Below are 27,752 nucleotides of genomic sequence, written 5' to 3' on the forward strand. Positions count from 1 at the left end.
AGGTCAAGCACAAACATATAATAAATTGCACAGTTTATGTTTAAAACAAAATACTGTAAAGGTTTGCATGTACTAAAACGCCTGCAAACTTGATAGCACACGCTAGAGATGCGAGGTTTGCGGTCTCATCCGCGGAGTCCGAGGATAAATCGCGGGTCGGGCAGTTGACATGACGAAAAAATAGATTTTAATTAGATTCGGGCGGGTGGCGGTTGAACCATTCGGAAATATTTGATATACATGGTTCTGGTATCGGTATCCTTGGCCATTCAAAGAGTTATTTAAGACCCGTCTCATAAACCGAAGAAGACAATAGGAGACGCAATTATTCTTTTGAATGACTGCCGGCAGTCACCCAGATAATAAGTATTAGGGCGTGTTATGAAGCCATTGGCTTTGTCGCCTTCTACAACATGTACCATCTGCTTGTCAGTCCATTATCATGTTGTGTGTGGCTTCTGCAGCAACACGCACACGACTGCAAGGCATACTGGGTGGCACAGAGTACACTAATGGTTGTGATATAAACAATTTTAACACTCTTAGTAATATGCGCCACGCTGTGAAGCCACACCAATTAAGAACGACAAACACATTTCGGGAGAACATCCTCACAGTAACACAACATAAACGCAACACAACAAATACCCAGAATCCTTTGTATTCATGACTTTTCCTGACTATTTTATACACAGCAGCAAACCCGTGCGTCGGTAAAGTGGCCGGGGTTGGGGGCGCGGGAGTGTAAAATATATTCGGGTTTTATCACGGATACAAAGGATTCTGGGTATTTGATGTGTTGTGTTACTGTGAGGATGTTCTCCCGAAATGTGTTTGGCAATCTTGTATTGTGTGGTTTCACAGCGTGGCACATATTAGTAAGTGTTAAAGTTGTTTATATCACAACCATCAGTGTACTCTGTATCGCCCAGTATGCCTTTCAGGACTGACGCAGATCCCAAATACAGATTAGCAGGTATCAGAAGGTAAAAAAAAGTTGCTTTTGTATAATATTGTGAAACAGAACGATAATACGTCTTACCTTATACAAACACCATAGTAATATTCCTATGTTGAAGCACAGTACAATCCATCAAGCGGTGTGGCTTCATCGCTTACCAAAGTCGTACTAAAAAAAATTGATAGATTTTTGAGCGCTGTGTGTAATGTTCTATTATTTCATTGGAACATATACAATGTTGGTGTTGTTTACTTAAGTCATATTACAGTCTACATGTATCTCTTATGTGTGACTGCCATCATATTGCAGTCCACGCATATCTCTTATGTGTGACTGCCTTCTACTGGTCACACTTATCGTTACACCATGTACCAAATAAAAAAGCTTTGGAGTCGGTAAGCACAGCCAAAATTATTCCGTACATTAGGCGCACCGGGTTATAAGGAGCATGTCAGGCTTTCCCCTGACAGTTTGTCAATGTTTTTGTTTTCCTCTGCATTTGTCTGTTCTCTCTGTGTTTAGTATCTCCTGTCTTTAGTTTCTGTCAAGTGCTCTTATTTTGTCAGCTTCCTGTCTTGTTCCCTGAGTGCTGTGTTCCTCCTCAACTGCGGCTGATTGGCACCTGGTCACACCTGTTGCCAATCAGCCCGCTCCTATTTGTACCTCCTTTGTCTTGTGTCAGTTGCTGGATCATTGTATTGTATTGTCTTGTCGATGTCACGTCTAGTCGCTCTTGTGATGTGTTATCGCTCCTGTCGTGTCATACCTTGTCTTTGCAGTGTAGCGGTAAGCTATATTCAGTTGATGTTTGTAGCTTACTGTTTTTTGTTCCCTGCTTCCGTTTTATTTTTCATTATACAAGTACAACTTCTGTTTGCCTGTTGGCTACCCGCTAGCTTCCACGCTAAGCTCCTGTTTGTTATTTTCTAGCTCCCAGGCTAGCTCCTTTTGTTTGATCATCCGCCTCGTGCGCGCTTTGTGTTTGTACCCTTTTGGTTTTGATTTAGTCTTAGTATTGAATTAAATCATGTTTTCACATTCTATGCCGGCCTCCATCTCTGCATCTTGGGGTTCGTCACCAAATATCCATGACAGAGCACTGTCGGGTTTTGAAATAATGAAACGATTTATAGTCCAAAAAATACTATATGTATTTAAGAACAGTTCAGTGTATATATATATATGTATATATCCATCCATTTTCCAGCGCTTAGTGTATAAATATATTTATTTTATTTTTTTGGGGTCGCGGAAAATAAAGACATGTATTTCTTATTTCATTTTAGCCCAATGTTGTTCTAAATACAAGCTTAATGCAGTAGCTGAGACTTTCAAATTGTTTATAGTGAATTTTCCATTTTGTGGGCTCAGTCTTTACTTCACAGAAAGCACTTTTTTTGAGGCGTTTTTCTTTATTGCAATAAAATAACACATGTTTAAGGTAAACATATTAATATAAATCCTCAAGACAAAATTGTGTTGTATTTATTGTTAATACATAGTGTTTTTTTTAATGAATTTATTTTGTTTTGTTTTGTTTCCTTGGTTTTACAGAAAGGGTGATGCCAACATTGTATTCAGGTGACTAAGCTGGCATAGGTTCCCATGTCGGTTTCCCCTCTATTAAATGGATGAGCTGCCTGGAATTAATCACATTTACAATAATTTATTTTCCTTGATCATAGACTTACTGTGTAATATGAAGCAATAAATCTAATTACAGAAATTAATTGTAGGAGATGTACGGTTTTATCACCACAATATTGGGATAATACCTTTTTGGTTTAACTGCTCAGTCAAATACTCAGAAGTCATTTGACAAACAAATTCACTGGCAAAAAGCACGATTGTGTTTTTTTTTTCTCTTGAACAGTGTTGATACAAACATTTTGTAACACAACATTGGGCCGATAACACATTTTGCTCAATGATATATTGACCTACAAATTATTGCCATTCATTTTTTAGTCCAAATTAACCACCAATGTAATGACAATTTATAACAAAAATGCAAGTTTATCATTTTAAATAAATGGTAAAATGTTAAATGGGATATACTTGTATAGCGCTTTTCTACCTTCAAGGTACTCAAAGCGCTTTGACACTATTTCCACATTCACCCATTCACACGCACATTCACACACTGATGGTGGGAGCTGCCATGCAAGGCACTAACCACGACCCATCAGGAGCAAGGGTGAAGTGTCGTGCTCAAGGACACAACGCATGTGACTAGGTTGGTGGATGGGGATTGAACCAGGAACCCTCAGGTTGCTGGCACGGCCACTCTCCCAACCGTGCCACACCGTTTAAAGGCAATTAACTTGTATTTCTCGTATATGTTAACATTGCACAAAACCCATGCTTACCATAGGAAGGGGATTTATATGGCCCCGGTCATCTTGATTTACCTGACACATGAAACGTGACGATTTTGGGGCATGCACTAACCACTTTTGCCGCCAGGTGACAGTAGAGTGTTCAGTGTCTTTAACGTGTTTTACAAACCCCAAAACCAGTGAAGTTGGCACGTTGTGTAAATCGTAAAATAAAAACAGAATACAATGATTTGCAAGTCCTATATTCAATTGATTATACTGCGAAGACATGATACTTAACGTTTGTTATTTTTTGCAAATATTTTCAATGTTTCAAAAAAGCTGTTCCTAATTAGCCTGTTCACCTGTGGGTTGTTCCAAATAAGCGTTTGATGAGCATTCCTCAACTTTCTCAGTCTTTTTTGCCACCTGTGCCAGCTTTTTTGAAAGAAGTGGCGGGCATCAAATTCCAAAATAGCTAATATTTGCAAAAAATAACAGTTCCTCAGTTCGAACGTTAAATATCCTGTCTTTGCAGTCTATTCAATTGAATATAGGTTGAAAAGGATTTGCAAATCATTGTATTGTTTTTATTTTCTATTTGCACAATGTGCCAACTTCACTGATTGTGGGTTTTGTATTTTTGCAAGAGAGTCTAGGTAGTTTTTTACATTTCTAATTGTATTCAATTGATCTTATTATTGAACTTTGACAACAACATTGATTTTAAAGGCCTACTAAAATGGGATTTTCTTATTCAAACGGGGATAGCAGGTCCATTGTATGTGTCATTCTTGATCATTTTGCAATATTGCCATATTTTTGCTGAAAGGATTTAGTAGAGAACATCCACGATAAAGTTCGCAATTTTTGGTCGCTAATAGAAAAGTCCTGCATATTCACATTGTTTTTAACGGGAGCCACCAGCAGTAAGAGCAATTCGAACCGAGAAAGCGACAATTTCCCCATTAATTTGAGCGAGGATGAAAGATTTGAGAATTAGGATATTGATAGTGAAGGACTAGAAAGAAAAAAAAAATCGACGGCTCCGGGCGGCGGCAGTGTGAGCGTTTCAGATGTAATTAGACACATATACAAGGATAATTCTGGAAGATCCCTTATCTGCTTATTGTTTTAATAGTGTTTTAGTGAGATTTTAAAGATTGTAAAGACATACCTCGAGGTCGGATTTCTTTTAAAATTTTTGTTCTGGAAAATCTAGAAGAAATAATGATTTGTCTTTGTTAGTAAATATAGCTTGGTCCAATTTGTTATATATTATAACAAAGTGCAGATTGGACTTTTATAAACATTATAAAATGAATCTTAATCAGGAAAAAATACTAATGATGTTCCATAAATTATTATTTTTTTTTTCAAAAACATTCGAACTAGCTAGTTTTCTATTCATTTCTTTTGGTTGAATTATACATTTTAAAGAGTCGAAATTGAAGATAAACTATGTTTCAAAACAACAGCTACACAAACAATAAAGGCACATAGCTTCAGTCCAGAGTATACTAGAGTAATAAAGTAAACAACAACATAGTCCTCATTTAGTGCAGGACTGCCTAACATACTGTATAATAGGGAATTATAAACTGGGCCCAATCTGCCCTGCTCTAACGTATTTGTATGAGCGATACAAATGTGCTGCAAGCTAGTGGTGAGTGCTTGAAGTGGCCTAGCAGTCAGCCGGAGACTTTTTAACAAATCACACACAGAATGTGGCAAATCTAGAAAATTTGTAGTTTTTTCTTCATTTTTTTTGATTGAATTTTGAATCTTAAAGAGTCGAAATTGAAGATTAACTATCAATCAAAATTGATAGTTAATCAATTTTCATTTTTTTCGTTTTTTCTCCTCTTTTAAACCGTTCAATTAAGTGTTTTTTTTCATCATTTATTCCATACAAAAAAATTTCCGTAAAGGGAAAAAAAATGTACGACAGAATGACGGACAGAAATGCCCATTTTTTTATATAGGTATATAGATTTATTTATTAAAGGTAAATTGAGCAAATTGGCTATTTCTGGCAATTTATTTAAGTGTGTATTAAACTGGTAGCGCTTCGCATTAATCAGTACCAAAGAAGTAGCTCTAGACAGAATGAAAATGCAGGATGTTTATTACAGATTAATAACGTATTAATTACATCTCATTCTTTACTTGTTTGTTAAAAACAACACCCAATCAGCAACCAAAATATAGATCGAATGTTTTCTGATTCATTCAGGTTTGGTGCAATTTGATAATCATTATGTTACGGCTCATTAATTGAAAAAGAAATCATAGTTACAGTATAATAACATATCATTGTTGGGTGTCCCTGGTGTGTGAATCTCATCACCATTTTAAGCAGACAATTTTCAAGCTGATATTAAGAGAATATTAGCCTGTTAGAGTCTGACTATGACTTTGAGCTGATTGTATTGCAACAAGGCCTCTAAAGAGAATAAGTGAGCCGCTTCAGTGATAGTGGATGTTGGGAGTGGAGGCCGAGGTAAAATGTCAACAGCACCCCTGTCAAGAGACAAGCTTTCCCACCATGTCTGTATCTTTTTTTTTTTCTCTTGTCCTGTCCGCTTAGCTCCCACTCCTTTTATAATTGAGGAGCATCCCTCCTCTTGCTGCCCGAGTCGAAACATCACAGTCCAGTGAAGGTTCTATCTCCTGGGATCTGCTGCAAACACACTGATGTGGACACACTCACACATATTGAAACTATTAGCTTTGTATTAAAAGGTTTGATTTAGCCCCGTTTTGATGTGATTCCAATTAGTTTGTTTGCCTGCACAATTATTTACAAACCCCGTTTCCATATGAGTTGGGAAATTGTGCTGGATGTAAATATAAACGGAATACAATGATTTGCAAATTCATTTTCAACCCATATTCAGTTAAATATGCTACAAAGACAACATATTTGATGTTAAAACTGATAAACATTTTTATTTTGTTGTTGCAAATACTCATTAACTTTAGAATTTAATGCCAGCAACACGTGACAAAGAAGTTGGGAAAGGTGGCAATAAATACTGATAAAGTTGATGAATGCTCATCAAACACTTATTTGGAACATCTCACAGGTGTGCAGGCTAATTTGGAACAGGTGGGTGCCATGATTGGGTTTAAAAACAGCTTCCCAAAAAAATGCTCAGTCTTTCACAAGAAAGGATGGGGCGAGGTACGCCCCTTCATCCACAACTGCGTGAACAGTTTAAGAACGTTTCTCAAAGTGCAATTGCAAGAAATTTAGGGATTTCAACATATACGGTCCATAATATCATCAAAAGGTTCAGAGAATCTGGAGAAATCACTCCATTGGAAACCAACATTAATATGACCGTGACCTCCGATCCCTCAGACGGCACTGTATCAAAAACCGACATAAATTTCTAAAGGATATCACCACATGGGCTCAGGAACGCCCCTGCTTATTTCAGCAAGACAATTCCAAGCCACATTCAGCAAGTGTTACAACAAGCGTGGCTTCGTAAAAAAAGAGTGCAGTCCAGACCCGTCTCCCATCGAAAATGTGTGGCGCAGTATGAAGCGTAAAATACGACAGCGGAGACCCCGGAAGCTCCACATAAAACAAGAATGGGAAAGAATTCCACTCTCAAAGCTTCAACAATTAGTTTCCTCAGTTCCCAAACATTTATTGAGTGTTGTTAAAAGAAAAGGGGATGTAACACAGTGGTGAACATGCCCTTTCCCAACTACTTTGACAAGTGTTGCAGCCTAAGTGAATTATTGTTTGCAAAAAAAAATAAAAAATATTAGTTTGAACATCAATTTTCTTGTCTTTGTAGTGCATTCAATTGAATATGGGTTAAAAAGGATTTGCAAATCATTGTATTCCGTTTATATTTACATCTAACACAATTTCCCAACTCATATGGAAACGGGGTTTGTTCTCCTGCATTTGCTCTGCTCACCCTCTCCTCCACCTTCATGTTATCTTCTGGCCTTCCCCTTCTCATCCTCATCCACCACACAAACAGCATGACCTGCAGCACAGTGGCATTTGAATTCAAATCACACAGCAGAGCTTTTCTGTCGAGCTGCAGTAATACAGTAGGTCTCACGGTTTCATACATCAGGCTCACAAATAACAACTGCCTGAGCAAGAAACAACCAATATTTTAGGAACCTATTATGTGCACATGCACCAAATATCAACTCAATAGCCACGATAAGCACATACAGTATACAAATGTTATGACACAGAAACAACAAGACTTGCAACAGAAGGTGAAGGGTAGGGGAGCATCTGTTGTTGAAGCTGCAGCCCTTCCGCCGCTGCGCCATCCGTCGCTTCTCAAGGGGTGAAGTGGTGGCAAAGGGGTGGGGTGGGGTTGTGGGTATGTGTCCATATCCCTTACACTAGTACAGGTGTGAGTCGTCTCCCACTGAAACTCACTGAACAAGCTGCTTCAAATACTGCTTTCCAGCAAAACTATACATTTTCATTTCTTTACATCTACAGAGAAAATACTTTGGTATAGATACCAAAATCCTCCTCCATGTACAAAACCCAGAACCAGTGAAGTTGACACGTTTACCAGGCCAGTCTAGAACGCGCACTCTTTTACTATGAAGCCATGCTGTTGCAACGTGTGGCTTGGCATTGTCTTGCTGAAATAAGCAGGGGCGTCCATGATGACGTCGCTTGGACGGCAACATATGTTGCTCCAAAACTTGTATGTACCTTTCAGCATTAATGGTGCCTTCACAGATGTGTAAGTTACCCATGCCTTGGGCACGAATAAACCCCCATACCATCACAGATGCCGGTTTTTGAGCTTTGCGCCGACAACAATCCGGATGGTTCTTTTCCTCTTTGGTCCGGAGGACACGACATCCACAGTTTCCAAAAACAATTTGAAATGTTCATTTTTTCAGACCACAGGACACTTTTCCACTTTGCATCAGTCCATCTTAGATGAGCTCGGGCGGCCTTTCTGGGTGTTGTTGATGAATGGCTTTTGCTTTGCATAGTAGAGTTTTAACTTGCATTTACAGATGTAGCGACAATCTGTAGTTACTGACGGTGGTTTTTTGAAGTGTTCCTTAGCCCATGTGGTGATATTCTTTACACAATGATGTCGATTTTTAATGCAGCACCTCCTGAGCGATCCAGGGTCATGGGCATTCAATGTTACGTGAAGTGATTTCTCCAGATTCTCTGAATCTTTTGATGATATTACAGACCCTAAATGGTGAAATCCTTAAATTCCTTGCAATAGCTGGTTGAGAAATGTTGTTGTTAAACTATTCGAAAATTTACTCACGCGTTTGTTCACAAAGTGGTGACCTTCGCCCCATCCTTGTTTGTGAATGACTGATCATTTAATGGAAGCTGCTTTTTCACCCATTCATGGCACCCAACTGCTCCCAATTAGCCTGTTCACCTGTGGGATGTTCCAAATAAGTGTTTGATGAGCATTCCTCAACTCTCTCAGTCGTTTTTGTCACGTATGCCAGCGTTTTTGGAACATGTTGCAGGCATCAAATTCCAAATGAGCTAATATTTGCAAAAGATAACAAAGTTTACCAGTCCGGACCTTATATATCCTGTCTTTGCAGTCTATTCAATTGAATATAGGTTGAAAAGGATTTGCAAATCATTGTATTCTGTTTTAATTTACAAATTACACAGCGTGCCAATCTTCAGCTCTCACTGGATCGGTTCGCAGCAGACTGTGAAGCGACCGGAATGAGAATCAGCACCTCCAAGTCCGAGTCCATGGTTCTCGCCCGGAAAAGGGTGGAGTGCCATCTCCGGGTTGGGGAGGAGACCCTGCCCCAAGTGGAGGAGTTCAAGTACCTAGGAGTCTTGTTCACGAGTGGGGGAAGAGTGGATGGTGAGATCGACAGGCGGATCGGTGCGGCGTCTTCAGTAATGCGGACGTTGTATCGATCCGTTGTGGTGAAGAAGGAGCTGAGCCGGAAGGCAAAGCTCTCAATTTACCGGTCGATCTACGTTCCCATCCTCACCTATGGTCATGAGCTTTGGGTCATGACCGAAAGGATAAGAACACGGGTACAAGCGGCCGAAATTAGTTTCCTCCGCCGGGTGGCGGGGCTCTCCCTTAGAGATAGGGTGAGAAGCTCTGCCATCCGGGAGGAGCTCAACGTAAAGCCGCTGCTCCTCCACATCGAGAGGAGCCAGATGAGGTGGTTCGGGCATCTGGTCAGGATGCCACCCGAACGCCTCCCTAGGGAGGTGTTTAGGGCACGTCCAGCTGGTAGGAGGCCACGGGGAAGACCCAGGACACGTTGGGAAGACTATGTCTCCCGGCTGGCCTGGGAACGCCTCGGGATCCCCCGGGAAGAGCTAGACGAAGTGGCTGGAGATAGGGAAGCCCAGACTTCCCTGCTTAGGCTGCTGCCCCCGCGACCCGACCTCGGATAAGCGGAAGATGATGGATGGATGGATGGACAGCGTGCCAACTTAACTGGTTTTGAATTTTGTAATATATCACTATATTAATGGTTAAATGGGTTATATTTCGACAAGAGTTGTTGTTGTAATCCTGTTCGCCTCATAAAAAGTTGCATTCCCCCTTCTCATCTTGATGCCGTTTCAGATGCGGAATACATTTGTTGTGCTATGGCCTTTTTTAAACAAACTTTGCACTGTGCGGTCACTTATTCCGCATTTGTTGCAGCAAGTCTAAATACACTTTTCTTTTCTTTGGAACAAACGTCTTACTCTTGTTAGCGTTAGCCGTGTTTTGATAGGCTTGTACATTTCCGCTAAAGGCAAGGGCCACAGAAGCTCAACGGGGCAAACATGATGTCGTACGAAGAGGAGAACACCATAGATCAGGGGTAGGGAACCTATGGCTCTAGAGCCAAATGTGGCTCTTTTGATGACTGCTTCTTGCTCTCAGGTAAATCTTAGCTGATATTGCTTAACACGATAAGAAATGAATATATCCGCTGGTAATCTGTCACGTTCAAACACTGATGACATCTATTAAACAGACGAGAAGCAAGGAATCATGCAGAAACAGAGTTAAATTTGTCTCAATGAGGAGACGTGTTTTGGGCTGTATTCTAGTTACGGATCCAAACTACGTTGTAAAAGTCCAGCCCACGTGCTTCCTCTATTTATTTGGGAGGTCCATTTTTAACATCACTGAAGCTGTCTCTGAGGGAAGGGGGTAAGCCCGACGACTCCAGTTAGACACAATATATGTTTATACAAAAATGCAAATGTGTTGATGCTGGTGATATCGCCTTGTCTCTCTGCTCTGTCTGCATCACGGCGGTGTTCGGCCTTGGCAGTCAGCAGGCCGTTCCTGAACACAGACACTGACACCAGAATGGCTGGCAATCTTTTGGATTGCCACCTTTGCACGGACAAAGAAAAATACCACTTCACTACAATTGACAATAATTATAGCAACGGCCCTTAAGCATTAAAGTTGTGTGATAATAGATATACAAAATTACCATAACATAATCACAGTGTTAAAAATAACATTCAAAATATAAAACATCCTCATGCATTTTAATCCATCCAACCGTTTTCTACCATACGTGTTCATGAAGTCGCATTAATGTTAAGAAGTACTTTAATTATTATTGGTTAACTTCAGAATAAAAATCCTATTAAAAAGAAAAAGAGACTTATTATACTTAAAGAATGTTAGTCCTACTTAAAAATGCACGCATTTTGTTGTATTCAGTGTTAAAACATATTATATGGCTCTCACGAAAATACATTTTAAAATATTTGGCTTTCATGGCTCTCTCAGGCAAAAAGGTTCTCGACCCCTGCCATAGATGTTTTATTTCTTTTATATCATCTGCGACAAGAAACTTGAATGTATCAATGAAATCGATATATCGACCAGGCATAAAGTGACGTAAATGACTTAACACCATTATTGCTGAAAGGTGTATACAGGTTTTGGAGCTACATATGTTCCGTTTCTTTCATGGACGCCCCTGCTTATTTCAGCAAGACAATGCCGAGCCACATTCTGCACGTGTTACAACAGCGTGGCTTCATTGTAAAAGAGTGCGGGTACTAGACTGGCCTGCTTGTAGTCCAGACCTGTCTCCAATTAAAAATGTGTGGCGCAATATGAAGCGTAAAATACCACAACGAAGACCCTGGACTGTTGAACAACTTCAAGCAAGAATGGGAAAGAATTCCACCTGAAAAGCTTCAAAAATTGGTCTCCTCAGTTCCCAAACGTTTATGGAGTGTTGTTAAAAGGAAAGGCCATGTAACACAGTGGTAAAAATGCCCCTGTGCCAACTTTTTCAATGTGTTGCTGCCTTTAAATTCTAAGTTAATAATTATTTGCAAAAAAAAAACAAAAAGTTTCTCAGTTTGAACATTAAATATATTGTATTTGCAGTCCATTCAATTGAATATTGTCATGCCTGTTAAGCAAGGTTTATGTTTTGTCAGGTTTTGTTTTGTTTTTGGACTCTGTTTCACGTCTTGCATTTCCTGGTTTTGTTTGTTTCCATGCCAACCCATTGATTTTCACCTTGCCATCCTAGTCACGCCCTGCCTTTTAGCTCTCACACCTGTTTCTCATTACCACTGCTACTACTTAAGTCATTTGCTTTCTGTTCATCGTTCTGGGAACTTTGCTTGCTTGCTTGCCTGCTTGCCTTCACGCACACACGCTACCCTTGCTGCACGTCCTTCATGCTCTCGTCCATAGTTCCATGTAAGATGTTGTCTATAGTTCATAGTTTAATGCTTTTGTGCTAAGTCCTTTTGTTTATAGTTTATTGTCATTTCATGCCATCGTGCAGGGGTTTTGTTGTATTTGTGTATTTTGTAGCCAAGTTCTATACCTCCTTGTGAGCGCCTTTAGTTTGTTTATTTTTTTATTATAGTGTTTAAATAAATAAATATGTATCTGAATTCTCGTCTGGCTCGTGCCAAACAACCTTTGCGTGGAAGAAGCAAAACAAATCCAAGTCCAGGTGTGACAACTATAAGTTGATTTGCAAATCATTGTATTATGTTTTTTATTCACAAATTACACAACGTGGCCAACTTCACCGGTTTTGGGTTTCGTACACAAGAGCTTTTCCTAAAAGAGAATAGGTTAATGTAGTTCATACATAGATAAACGGTATGACTCCAAATGATTTAAAATTGTTATGAAAGTGAATTGTTCTCGTTCATTTTAATCAAGTAAAGAAAAACAAAATAATTTCAATGTGCTACACAAAAGACTAGAATTTATCGAGAAAATCGATATATCGACCAGGCATTAAGTAACATAGATGATTTGGATGATTTCTACTTTTAGGCTCCCCCTCCCGTGAGAGCTGTGTACAGTCCAACCTAGTCAGTGATATCCATAACATCTTGTTTTGTTGCCATCTGGCCCGTCCCTCAGGTAATGAAATTAGGCCTTAAGTAGCTTTCATCACTTTCCTTCAGCTGCACTCACCGTTGCACCAGCAGCATTCAGTTCCAACCTGTAAATCATTTAGCGGTGGTGGGCTACCATCAAATGACACTTTCACTTATCAGATTTGATACTCACTGATTGCCCGTGTCTTTACAGCAGAGTGATCTGTAAATACGTTTAGTCAACAATAGGAAACATCCTCTTCTGTGACATCCATTCTGCTTTCTCTAAGAGGATCGATATACAGTGGTATTAGGGGTGTAACGGTACGTGTGTTTGTATTGAACCGTTTCGGTACGGGGGCTTCGGTTGGGTCCGGAGGTGTACCGAACAAGTACACATTCTAGCAGCGACATGTAAAATCCAGAGCTGGAAAACCCTCCTGCCTCGTTAAGAACTCCCGTTTGGGAACACTTTGGCTGTGCGATACAACAATGGAGGACGGAGGTTTGGCGACATTGTTCAGCAGCTGCTTCTGACAACAAGTCAAACATGTGTTGCACCTTTCCTGCTTCCGGCTCCCAGACCGTAGTCGAGGAGCGCAGGGGGAGACACTCCTCCAGGGCTGATGTATTCTCGGGGGCAACACCATTTACTCTACCCGGAAGTGGGTGTCCACAGCTCCGGACTCCAGGGTAAATGAAGAGTCCGGCAATTAGTTGCAATTCGTGGCTTTATTGAGGTCTTGCACACAGCCAATCCAACAAAACACTAGCCACTCCCCGCACTCACCTCGCTCGCCCACACACTCACCTCACATGCTGTCACATATTAAAGGGCCACACACACACACATATGCTACTCTCATAACACATGCTAACCCATTTGAAGCGTCACCACCGCATTCAAGCGGCCTCTCCTCGGCGAGTCAGGCAGGGCTGAAGCAATAACAAATGTTTTTATTGCAGCAGATTTAAGTCCATATTGTATTAAAAACTAGATTTTGACCCACTTCTATGGTGGAAGAACAATGAGCCCTTATAGCTTCTTACTGCCAAGTTAACCAGGCTGGGGGGTTGGAGAAAAGTTAATCTGAGGCTGAGTTGACTTGAAACTGTTTAATGTTGCTCTTTTTATGTGTAGAAGAAAAGTTTTGTCATTTTATTAAATCTGAACAACAACTTGAGGCAGTTTAATGTTTATTAACGTGGGCCCCGACTTAAACAAGTTGAAAAATTTATTGGGGTGTTACCATTTAGTGGTCAATTGTACGGAATATGTACTGTACTGTGCAATCTACTAATAAAAGTCTCAATCGATCTATCCAAAAAAAGCACTCTATATGTAGAAAGGTTTTGTTAAGAAACTATTCTGAGCTTTATTGATTGATTTATTGATTGATTGATTGATTGATTGATAGTTTTATTAGTAGATTGCACAGTTCAGTACATATTCCGCACAAGTGACCACTAAATGGTAGCACCTGAATAAGTTTTGCAACTTGTTTAAGTCGGGGTCCACGTTAATCAATTCATGGTTTACCTTATTTAGTTTTTATTTTATATATGTTGACCACATTAACCCTGACAATGGACGCTGTGTGCATATGTATGTTATGCCATTGTTTACAAATTTGGTAAATAAATAACCAAAAAAATTAATATTTTGTTGTTTTCTTATTGTACCGAAAATGAACCGAACCGTGACCTCTAACCCGAGGTACGTACCGAACCAAATTTTTTTTTTCCCGTTACACCCCAAGTGGTATATATACACATATGACATTCTTTGATGACTTATAACGTTTTTGTTTTCTCTGTCTTGACAGCATCTTATTTGCGGACATTGTGGGTTTCACCAGCTTGGCATCCCAGTGCACTGCTCAGGAATTGGTCAAACTCCTCAATGAGCTTTTCGGGAAGTTTGATGAACTTGCTACAGTAAGTGGATGGCTTTTATTTTTCCAATAACTCTTCCATTGATGGTAGAATTGATTTATATAGAACATATATAAAAATATATATATGAGTGACTTTTCAGACCTATATAAGGGGCCTGCCTATGACATAATCGCTCAATGCCATTGTTTAGGGCAGTGTGCTGTGAGATACTCTCTGTTGTGCCTTGGAAAAATTATGCGACTTCACCTTATTGGTCCAAAAAATATTTTTTGCAATTCAATAATTATAATAATGTGCCGTTGTCTAGTGCAGTGTTTTTCAACCTTTTTGGTATGTGAAAGTTATGTAACGCTTAAACCAATAATGAACAAAAGTCCCGCTCGGAAAAGGCACTGAAGCATAGGGATGGCTGTGCAAAACAAAAGTAAAACTGAACTGGCAAGATACAGTGCACCTGGAAATTATTCATAGCACTAGTCAGCACAGTCAGTATGTATCATGTGTATACCAGTCAGTATGTATTATGTGTATACCTATACCAGTCAGTGTATATATTGTGTGTGTATACCAGTCAGTATTTATTATGTGTGTATACCAGTCGGTATGTATTATGTGTGTATACCAGTCGGTATGTATTATGTGTGTATACCAGTCAGTATGTTTTAAGTGTGTATTGCCGGATTTGTTCCTCCGTGGATGCGTCGGGCAAGAACACAGCGTAAGGTAAGAATTTAAAGATTTATTCAACTAATAAAACAGGCTAGAACAAAAACACTGGGGCTAAGCAGAAAAGGCAAACAAAAGGAGCTAGCATGAGAGCTAGGAAAGAAAGAAGCGTAGCGTGAAAGCTAGCGAGTACTAACAATGAATAGCAGCCGTCACTTGTTGCGTGTAAGCAAATTAGGAACCGAGGCAGAAGAACGAAAAGGGGCATGTTTAAATATGGCAGTGATCAGTAGAAACAGGAGTGTGTAGAAAGCAAGGAGCAGGTGAACTAATAAGCTACCATGGTGACAGAACAAAACAGGAACTAAGGACATCAAACAACAGAGTGTGATACCAAAAATGGAACAAAAACAAGAATATGGAATGATCCGGGCATCGGATCATAACATGTATACCAGTCAGTATGTGTTGTGTGTGTATACCATTTAGTATATTTTATGTATGTATACCAGTCGGTATGTATTATGTGTGTATACCACTCAGTATTGATTATGTGTTTATACCAGTCAGTATGTATTATGTGTATCCCAGTCAGTATGTATTATGTGTGTATACCAGTCAGTATTTCTTATGTGTGTATACCAGTCGGTATGTATTATGTGTGTATACCAGTCAGTATGTTTTATGTGTGTATTTCCGAATTTGGTCCTCTGTGGATGCGTCGGGCAAGAACAAAGCGTAAGGTAAGAATTTAAAGATTTATTTAACTAATAAAACAGGCTACAACAAAAACACTGGGGCTAAGCAGAAAAGGCAAACAAAAGGAGCTAGCATGAGAGCTAGGAAAGAAAGAAGAGTAGGGTGAAAGCTAGCGAGAAATAACAATGAATAGCAGCCGTCACTTGTTGCGTATAAGCAAATTAGGAACCGAGGCAGAAGAACGAAAAGGGGCATGCTTAAATATGGCAGTGATCAGTAGAAACAGGAGTGTGTAGAAGGCAAGGGGCAGGTGAACTAATAAGCTACCATGGTGACAGAACAAAACAGGAACTAAGGACATCAAACAACAGAGTGTGATACAAAAAATGGAACAAAAACAAGAATATGGAATGATCCGGGCATCGGATCATAACATGTATACCAGTCAGTATGTGTTATGTGTGTATACCAGTCAGTATGTATTATGTGTGTATACCATTTAGTATATTTTATGTATGTATACCAGTCAGTATGTATTATGTGTGTATACCACTCAGTATGTATTATGTGTTTATACCAGTCAGTATGTATTATGTGTATCCCAGTCAGTATGTATTATGTGTGTATACCAGTCAGTATTTCTTATGTGTGTATACCAGTCGGTATGTATTATGTGTGTATACCAGTCAGTATGTTTTATGTGTGTATTGCCGGATTCGTTCCTCCGTGGATGCGTCGGGCAAGAACACAGCGGAAGGTAAGAATTTAAAGATTTATTTAACTAATAAAACAGGCTAGAACAAAAACACTGGGGCTAAGCAGAAAAGGCAAACAAAAGAAGCGTAGCGTATAAGCAAATTAGGAACCGAGGCAGAAGAACGAAAAAGGGCAGGCTTAAATATGGCAGTGATCAGTAGAAACAGGTGTGCGTAGAAAGCAAGGGTCAGGTGAACTAATAAGCTACCATGGTGACAGAACAAAACAGGAACTAAGGACATAAAACAACAGAGTGTGATACCAAAAATGGAACAAAAACAATAATATGGAATGATCCGGGCATCGGATCATAACATGTATACCAGTCAGTATGTGTTATGTGTGTATATGAGTCAGTATGTATTATGTGTGTATACCATTTAGTATATTTTATGTATGTATACCAATCAGTATGTATTATGTGTGTATACCAGTCAGTATGTAATATGAATGTGTGTGTGAATGGGTGAATGTGGAAAAAGTGTCAAAGCCATTTGAGTACCTTGAAGGTAGAAAAGCTAATAAGTAAAACCCATTTACCATTTACTTCACTTTTTCCACATTTTGCTATGTTGCAGCCTTATTCCAAAATGGAATAAATTACTTTTTGTCCTCAAACTTCTACACATAACACCCCATGATGATGATAGGAAAGAGTGTATTTAAAAATGTTAAAAAATGTATTAAAAATACAAATCTAAGTAATAAACGGTATTCACACCTGCCATGAAGCTCAAAAGTAAGCTAAGAGGAATTCTGTTTCAGCTGGTGATCCTTGAGGTGTTACTACAGTTAAATAGGAGTCCACCTGTGGTAAATTCAGTAGCTTGAATTAGATTTGGAAAGGCACACACCTGTTTATATATATGGTCCCACACTTGACACTGCACGGCAGAGCACAAGTCAAGAATAAAGTTAAAGGAATTGTCTGTAGATCTCCAAGACAGGATTGTTTCGAGGCACAAATCTGGGGAAGGGTCAATCAATCAATCAATCAATGTTTATTTATATAGCCCTAAATCACAAATGTCTCATTGGACAGTACAAACCATTACGACTACGACATCCTCGGAAGAACCCACATAAGGGCAAGGAATACTCACACCCAGTGGGCAGGGAGAATTCACACCCAGTGGGAAGCCAGTGACAATGCTGACTATGAGAAACCTTGGAGAGGACCTCAAATGTGGGCAAACCCCCTCCCTCTAAGGGACCGAAAGCAATGGATGTCGAGCGGGTCCAACATGATACTGTGAAAGTTCAATCCATAGTGGCTCCAACACAGCCGCGAGAGTTCAGTTCAAAGCGGATCCAAGACAGCAGCGAAAGTCCCGTCCACAGGAAACCATCCCAAGCGGAGGCGGATCAGCAGCGTAGAGATGTCCCCAACCGAAACACAGGCGAGCGGTCCATCCTGGGTCCCGGCGAGCGGTCCATCCTGGGTCTTGACTCTGAACAGCCAGTACTTCATCCATGGTCATCGGACCGGACCCCCTCCACAAGGGAGGGGGGGACATAGGAGAAAAAGAAAAGAAGCGACAGATCAACTGGTCTAAAAAGTTGGTCTATTTAAAGGCTAGAGTATACAAATGAGTTTTAAGGTGAGACTTAAATGCTTCTACTGAGTGGTAGAAACATTTAAGGGTACGTGCCCTGAACACCTCCCTAAGGGGGCGTTCGGGTTGCATCCTGACCAGATTCCCGAATTACCTCATCTGGCTCCTCTCGATGTGGAGGAGCAGCCACTTTACTTTGGCAGAGCTTCTCACCCTATCTCCAAGGGAGAGCCCCGACACCCTTGGGAGGAAACTAATTTCGGCCGCCTGTACCCGTGATCTTGTCCATAGGTGAGGATGGGAACGTAGAACGACTGGTAAATTCAGACCTTTGCCTTCCGACTCAGCTCCTTCTTCAACACAACGGATCGATAAAGCGTTCGCATTACTGAAGACGCCACACCGACCCGCCTGTCGATCTCACGACCAACTCTTCCCTCACTCGTGAACAAGACTCCTAGGTACTTGAACTACTCCAGATGGAGTAATCGTACGGAGACATCCTGGATGAAAACCTTGCTCCAGATTACTCCTGAACTCAGACATCTTTCAGCGGGACAAAAATGTATGTGTTCTATTTTGGATTAAGGCTGTAACATAACACAATGTGAAACGCTGTAAATACTTTCAGGATGCACTGTAGATGTATGTTGTACTTAGACTGAAAGAATCAAAACGCATTATTGAATCCAGAAGCTCATTTAATACGCTGCTCCACATATTGATCCGGCATCTTAGAGAGGCTGACTGAAATAGAAGAATAGCTGATGGAGGTCAAGAAGGCAAAGTAAATGAAAGGTTCGAAGGGGAGAGATGAGTTAACTGATTTTTTGAGAGAGGGAGGAGATAAGAGCTTTGGAGATTAGGTTATTTGTGTGTGTGTGTGTGTGTGAGAGAAAGAGAGAGAGAGAGGGCCGTGTGAGCACTGTGGAGGCTCTTAGACTTGATAAAAGTAGTGAGAATAGAGAGCAGACAAAGTACATCAATATAAGCCTCTGTGGAGTTGTTCCCCGGGAAAGAAGATTAGGTGACGGTTAGGTTATCTGCAACCAGACTACTGTATCACACTGCATGACACACAACACACGCCTATATACAAAAAAACATTGTGTTATCATTATAATTGAATTCATACCGTGCAATGGGCCAAAACACTGATTCCGGTTGAACAGATGGTGACCACAGTGAATGAACCCACTTGGTGCTTTCGTGCCAGAAATAGTCCTACGACAACAACAGCCTTAACCTTTAGGCTCTGTATTAAAGATTTCCCCGGCAGATTAAGTCAACTCCAACTGAAGAGTATACTGTACCACAAACACTGGCGATCATCTATCACTGTCTCATATTTTTTAACAAATAAAGGTTTGCGTGTGCTGAAACATGTGCAACCATAATAGCACGCACATTGAGGAAAATAGAGATGGCAAACCATTTAGTGTGTCTGCTTTTATGTGTACAAATAATTTGTGGTGATTATCAGATCCAACACTATATAGGGAGGTAGAGATTGAAATATAACTTCAGAGGAACCACCACCCTGGTCTGCCAATCCGGTGGTACTGCCCCTGATGTCCACGCAATGTTGCAAAGTCTTGTCGACCAAGACAGCTGCAGTCGAGATCAGCAGCACACCATCCTCGCCATACACCGTGTTGACAGTGCACTGCTTCCCCTCCCTGAGGCTGCGGATGGTGGTCCAGAATCGCTTTGAAGCCTCTCGGAAGTCATTTTCCATGGCTTCCCCGAACTCCTCCCATGTCCGAGTTTCTGCCTCCGTGACCGCCGAAGCCGCAAAACGCTTGCCCTGACGGTACCTGTCCGCTGCCTCCATGAACCAAAAGGATCTTTTTTTCAGCTTGATTACCGCCACGACAGGCACCAACCACCTTGCGGCCACAGCTCCAATCAATATCCAGCGCCTCCCTCGGGACATGTTCAAAGTTTTTCCGGCAGTGGGAATTGAAACTCTCTCTGACAGTAGACTCTGCTAGACATTCGCAGTAGACCTTCACAATGTGTTTGGGCCTGCCAGGTCTGTCCGGCATCCTCCACCACCATTGGAGCCAACTCACCACCATGTGGTCATCGGTAGAAAGCTCCGCCCCTCTCTTCACCCGAGTGTCCAAAACATGAGAGGGCAAATCCAACTACTAACTCACTCATGGAACTGCGGTCAAGGGTGTCCTGGTGCCAAGTGCACACATGGACACCCTTATGTTTGAACATTGTGTTTGTTATAGGCAATCTGTGACGAGCACAAAAGTCCAATAATAAGATACCACTTGGGTTCAGATCCGGGCAGCCATTCTTTCCAATCATGCCTCCCTACGTCTCACTGACGTTGCCCACATGAGCGTTGAAGTCACCCAGCAGATCAAGGAAATCACCCAAGAGCTACCCTCTTGTCTCCTGGGTTAAAGTCCAACGTGCAGGCTTTGAGGGGGACGACAAGAATTGTCACTCCGGCCCTTCGCCTCTCACTGCGTGCAACGGCAGTGTGTGGAAGAGAGTCCATCGCCTCTCGAGAGAACTGGTTCCAAAGCCCTTACTGTGTGTCAAAGTGAGTCTGATTATATCTAGCCAGAACTTTTTCACCTCGCGCCCCAGCTCAGGCTCCTTCCCCCCGAGCGAGGTGATGTTCCACGTTCCAAGAGCTAACATATGTAGCCGAGGATCTGACCTCCAAGTGCCCTGTTTTCAACTGCCGCTGAGTTCACATCTCACCCAACCTCTATGGCCCTTCCCATGAGTGGTGAGTCCGTTGAAGGGGGGACCCACGTTGCCGGGTCCCATTGTGCCCCACCTGTAGACCTGGCTCCTGTTGGGGTTTCCGGTGACCCGCGTCCGGGCCAGGAAAATCTGAGTCCTTGGTTATTATCTATCATCGAGGTCTTCATAATGAATAATTGTGATTAATAATCATATTTTCATTGTTTACAAAAATAATTTTAATTATTAGTTTGGCCATAATCGTGCAGCCCTATGTATGAGACTAGATCTCATATATGATCATTATATGTTGTTATATAGACAAAAAATGCATATATGTCTTCTGGACATAAGGTGCCGTCTTGCACAATTTTCACATGTATTTATTCTGCCATGTTACTTTGTTAATAATGCTTGTGTTGTTTTCATGTGCAAATTCAATTTCTACTTGAGGTCCATAAAACACAGTATCCTTATCAACAATACTGTTTCTTCTACCAAAGAAATCATTTAGATTTTTTTTTTAAATGATAAAACTTGGTTAAAATATTTCAGGATATGTACTTTTTGAAACTATTGAGCACATTTAAAAATACTGATACCCTCTCCCCAGCCACTTTGTCCAGCTCCTCCCGGGGCATCCCGAGGCGTTCCCAGGGCAGCCGGGAGACATAGTCTTCCCAACGTGTCTAAGTCCACAAAGCAAATATAGGCTGGTTGGGCAGACTCCCATGAATCCTCAAGGACCTTGCCGAGAGTTTAGAGCTGGTCTACCGTTCAATGACCAGGATGAAAACCACACTCTTGAATCCGAGGTTCCACTATCCGGCATAGCTTCCTCTCCAGTACACCTGAATAGACCTTACCTGGAAGACTGAGGAGTGTGATCCCATGATAGTTGGAACACACCTTCCGGTTCCCCTTCTTAATGAGAGGAACCACCACCCCGATCTTCCAATCCAGAGGTACTGCCCCCGAGGTCCATGCGATGTTGTAGATTCACAGCATCCAGAGCCTCAAGGAACTCCAGGGGGATCTCCTCCATCCCCGGTGGGATGGAGGAGGTCTTCAAAGTATTCCCTCCACAACATCCGCAGTCAAGGTCCGCAGCACACCATCCTCACCATACATGGTGTTGACAGTGCACTGCTTCCCCTTCCTGAGGCGGCGGATGGTGGTCCAGAATCGCTTCGAAGCCGTATGGAAGTTGTTTCCTATGGTTTCCCCAAACTCCTCCCATGTCCAAGTTTTTGCCTCCACGACCGCCTAAGCCGCACACCGCTTGCCCTGTCGGTACCTGTCAGTTGCCTATGGAGTCCCACCATCCAAAAAGACCCCATAGGATTCTTTCTTTAGCTTGATGGCGTCTCTCACCACTGGTATTGGTTGGTTGGTTAGGAGACGGCGTGGCGCAGTTTGGAGAGTGGCCGTGCCAACAACCTGAAGGTTCTTTACTACTTACGTATAAAATACTACACGGTCTAGCTCCATCCTATCTTGCTGATTGTATTGTACCATATGTCCCGGCAAGAAATCTGCGTTCCAAGGACTCCGGCTTATTAGTGATTCCTAAAGCCCCAAAAAAGTCTGCGGGCTATAGAGCGTTTTCTGTTCGGGCTCCAGTACTCTGGAATGCCCTCCCGGTAACAGTTCGAGATGCTACCTCAGTAGAAGCATTTAAGTCTCACCTTAAAACTCATTTGTATACTCTAGCCTTTAAATAGACCTCATTTTTAGACCAGTTGATCTGCCGCTTCTTTTCTTTTTCTCCTCTTTCCCCCACTCCCTTGTGGAGGGGGTCCGGTCCGATGGCCATGGATGAAGTACTGGCTGTTCAGAGTCGGCACCCAGGATGGACCGCTCGCCTGGGGGACATCTCTACGCTGCTGATCCGACTCCGCTTGGGGTGGTTTCCTGTGGACGGGAGTCTCGTTGTTGTCTTGGATCCACTTTGAACAGAACTCTCGCGGCTGTGTTGGAGCCACTATGGATTGAACTTTCACAGTATCATGTTAGACCCGCTCGACATCCATTGCTTTCGGTCCCCTAGAGATGGGGTGGGGGGGTTGCCCACATATGAGGTTTTCTCCAAGGTTCTCATAGTCATCATTGTCACTGGCGTCCCACTGGGTGTGAGTTTTCCTTGCCCTTATGTGGGTTCTTCCGATGATGTCGTAGTCGTAGTGGTTTGTACAGTCCTTTGAGACATTTGTGATTTAGGGCTATATAAATAAACATTGATTGATTGATTGATTGATTGATTCTTGGTTCGATCCCCACCTTCTACATACCTCGTCACGTCCGTTGTGTCCTTGAGCAAGACACTTCACCCTTGCTCCTGATGGGTCGTAGTTAGGGCTTTGCATGGCAGCTCAGAGTGTGAAAGTGTATGTGAATGTGGAAATAGTGTCAAAGCGCTTTGAGTATCTTGAAGGTAGAAGAGCTCTATAGAAGTATAACCCATTTATTTATTACTTCTATTTATATTCAGTGTATCACACTCACGTCATTCATATGCTGTATGTGGCATGCGGGGCCTCTGAGACGAGTGAACTCTACAGATGGTTTACACTTGATCTCTACATTCACACACATTCACAGCAGTCACATGATCGCAAAGATTATCCCCTTCACTTTATTCCGCATCGCCGTAATCAGTCATGGCTTAATACAGGCAGATGTACGGAGGAAGAGAGGGATCAAGATACATAGGTGATATGTAGTGAGCGATCAGTGCTCTAGCATGCAGTAATGCGTTATAAGGAAATGTGTGCGTGTGTGTGTGTGCGGGTGTGTGTTTATTCTTGTATTTCTACCCTTCTTGAAGCATCAACAAGGAAATGTACCTTTCATATGAGGACCAGTGAACAAGTTATGACATAAATATTGCACCCCTATACCATCACAGATGCTGGCCTTTGAACTTTGCGTCGATAACAGTCTGGATGGTTCGCTTCCCCTTTGGTCCGGATGACGCAATGTCAAATATTTCCAAAAACAATTTGAAATGTGGACTCGTCAGACCACAGAACACTTTTCCACTTTGCATCAGTCCATCTTAGATGATCTCGGGCCCAGAGAAGTCTGCGGCATTTCTGGATGTTGTTGATGAATGGATTTCGCTTTGCATAGTAGAACTTTAACTTGCACTTACAGATGTAGCGACCAACTGTATTTAGTGACAGTGATTTTCTGAAGTGTTCCTGAGCCCATGTGGTGATATCCTTTAGAGATTGATGTCGGTTTTTGATACAGTGCCGTCTGAGGGATAGAAAGTCACGGTCATTCAATGTTGGTTTCCGGACATGTCGCTTACATGGAGTGATTTCTCCAGATTCTCTAAAACTTTTGATGATATTATGGACAGTCGATGTTGAAATCCCTACAATTCTTGCATTTGCACTTTGAGAAACGTTTTTCTTAAAGTGTTTGACTATTTGCTCACGCAGTTGTGGACAATGGGGTGTACCTCGCCCCATCCTTTCTTGTGAAAGACTGAGAATTTTTTGGGAAGCTGTTTTTATACCCAATCATGGCACCCACCTTTTCCCAATTAGCCTGCACACCTGTGGGATGTTCCAAATAAATGTTTGACGAGCATTCCTCAACTTTATCAGTATTTATTGACACCTTTCCCAACTTCTTTGTTAAGTGCTGCTGGCGTCAAACTCTAAAGTTAATGATTATTTGCAAAAAAAAACGTTTTTTATCAGTTTGAGCATCAAATATGTTGTTTTTGTAGCATATTTAACTGAATATGGGTTGAAAATGATTTGCAAATCATTGTATTCTGTTCATATTTACATCTAACACAATTTCCCAACTCATATGGAAACAGGGTTTGTTTCTAGAAAGGGTGGTCCTAAAGATGTAGCCATTTTTTGGCGGTCTCAACATGGTAAGAAATAGACAAATGTGTGTGTGTGCGTGTGTGTGTGTGTGTGTGTGTGTGTGGCTGCATTTCAACTGAGATACACTTTAGCAAGGAATACATTTATTTTCAAAACAGCTGCGTCAGAACTGTTTCTAGATGCTGCCAGTTCCATGAAGGCATATTCTGCAATCCCTAAATGTATATATTCACTCCCGCGGATTGCTAATAAGTCCTGAAAATTAAAGAAGATAAAATCTTGATCAATTTGTCTTCCAAAATTAAATTACTGCAAAGTGAAACAAAAAAGGAAACACATTAAGATACACATTAATGTACAAAGGCTTGCAAAATCAACAATACAACAATATCTAACTACCTCCTCTCCCCAAGTTGTGACAATGTTCACGACACATTGCCTACTGCGTGTTTCCTCACCTCATTAAGTCTCCGTCACAGCAGCTGAAGGACGCTGTGTTGAGAAAATAAAAGCAACATCAAATAATTTTTCTCCTTCACTGTATACTTTTAATGTGGGGACAAGTTTGTCCGTCTCCAATATTGTCCACACCTGTCTCCATCTAAACACAGCAGTGTGCTCTTAAATGCACGCCGGGAATCGAGGGAAAATTACGTTAAACCAAGCGCTTGGCTCCGTTCACTCCGGGGAAAAATCTCCGGAGCAAAGTCCGTGTAGTTTATCCGCCATGACTATCAAGCCAAACGACGCTAGTACGAATGCGCCTGACTTCGTGTTACCTTAAATGCATTAATAAATGACGGGGTTTCGGTATTTAAAATATTAGACGGAATTACTAACCGTCTGGAATTTTATCGCAAATTATCATACTTGCCAACCCTCCCGGATATCCCGGGAGACTCCCGAAATTCAGCGCCTCTCCCAAAAACCTCCCGGGACAAATTTTCTCCCGAAAATCTCCCGAAATTCAGGCTTAGGCGGAGGCCACGCCCCCTCCAGCTCCATGCGGACCTGAGTGAGAACAGCCTGTTTTCACGTCCGCTTTCCCAAAATAAGAACAGCGTTTCTGCCCAATGATGTTATAACTGTAGAATGATCGAGGGCGAGTTCTTGGTTTCTTATGTGGATTTACTTTGAGGCAGTTTCCTTAACTTCCTCCCAGTGCGGTAACAACACACAACAACAGCAGTCACGTTTTCGTCTACCGTAAAGCAGTTCAATCAATTTTAATTTATATAGCCCTACATCACTAGTGTCTCAAAGGGCTGCACAAACCACAACACAAACCACTACGACATCCTCGGTAGGCCCACATAAGGGCAAGGAAAACTCACACCCAGTGGGAGGTCGGTGACAATGAGGACTATGAGAACCTTGGAGAGGACCACATATGTGGGCAACACCCCCCCCCCCCCCCCCCTCTCATCTGCGGTAAACAGCAATGTTGTGACACGCTTAAACAGGACAATACTGCCATCTACTGTACATGCATATGGTTGGAAAAATAGTGACAGAGAATAGAACAAGGATGGACAATTCAACCCTTAACTCAACGATGAGTAGATGAGTGTTATGTGTGTGTATAAGTGTAAATAAATGAACAGTGAAATTCAAATATTTATTTTATATATATATATATATATATATATATATATATATATGTATATAAATATATAATAAAATACATTAAAAAAAATATATATAGCTAGAATTCACTGAAAGTCAAGTATATATATATATATATATATATATATATATATATATATATATATATATATATATATATATATATATATATGTATATATATATATATATATATATATATATATATATATATATATATATTTTAAATATTTGACTTGGTGAATTGTAGCTGTAAATATACTCGTTCCCTGTTAACCACGGCCCGCCCCCGACAACACCCCCGCCCCACCCCTAACCACACCTCCAACCCCCCACCCCCCACCTCCCAAAATCGGAGGTCTCAAGGTTGGCAAGTATGCAATTTATCATTATATTGTTTACCGTTACATCTCTAGTCCATTAACAAGTAAAAAGTCAAGGGTGGTCATTGTATGTTCTTGCCGCCGATGCTGGTCAATTTTTAGGGCATTACTTCAAATGATGAGGGCGGTCGCGGCACATCCGAGCCCTGATACCGGGTACTGGTAGTTTTCAGAGGCAGTATAGTACTGTTTTTAAATAATTTGTACAACTGTACTTTTAGTACGTGTATACCGTACAACATTAATCAAAATTTAATAATAATTATAATTGTTATTATTATTATGATGGATTCGATTCATAAAGCGTTTTTCTAGACACTCACAGCACTTTACAGTGAGAAGTGAGAACCCATCATTCATTCATGTCACAGTCCTGGGGTAGACTGACAGAAACATGGCTGCCGATTTGCTCCTACGCACCCCCCCCTCCCCAACCACCACCAGACATTCATTCATTTTCATACACCAGACTGGGAAGCAAGGTGGGTGAGGTGTTTTGCCCTAGGACACATAACTTGGACTTGGATGGCAGAAGCTTTATTGGAACCAGGAGCCCTCAAGTTGCTAGACAGCTGATCTAGTTAGCAGTTTTTAATGTTTGATTTTCACATTCTCACAAAACGAAGTTCCTGCAGTCCTGGGTTCAAATCCAGGCTCGGGATCTTTCTTTGTGGAGTTTGCATGTTCTCCCCGTGACTGTGTGGGTTCCCTCCAGGTACTCCGGCTTCCTCCCACTTCCAAAGACATGCACCTGGGGATAGGTTGATTGGCAACACTAAATTGGCCCTAGTGTGTGAATGTGAGTGTGAATGTTGTCTGTCTATCTGTGTTGGCCCTGCCATGAGGTGGCGACTTGTCCAGGGTGTACCCTGCCTCCCGCCCGATTGTAGCTGAGATAGGCACCAGCGCCCTCCGCGACTCCAAAGGGAATAAGTGGTAGAAAAATGGATGGATGGAGGGCATTACCACCTGACCAGGGGC

General features: G+C 41.5%; 1 protein-coding gene across 1 annotated transcript in view; it reads left to right on the plus strand.

Annotated features, from left to right (window-relative positions):
* Positions 1–27,752, plus strand: part of adcy1a (adenylate cyclase 1a) — a 196,422-nt gene that overhangs the window by 60,428 nt on the left and 108,242 nt on the right. Inside the window, exon 4 of the mRNA XM_061883768.1 lies at positions 14,452–14,563. Within this exon, the coding sequence (XP_061739752.1) occupies positions 14,452–14,563 (112 nt within the window). The remainder of the gene's footprint in view (positions 1–14,451; positions 14,564–27,752) is intronic.

This window comes from Nerophis ophidion, linkage group LG22 (assembly GCF_033978795.1).
Source record: "Nerophis ophidion isolate RoL-2023_Sa linkage group LG22, RoL_Noph_v1.0, whole genome shotgun sequence".
In the NCBI taxonomy this organism is placed as follows: Eukaryota; Metazoa; Chordata; class Actinopteri; order Syngnathiformes; family Syngnathidae; genus Nerophis; species Nerophis ophidion.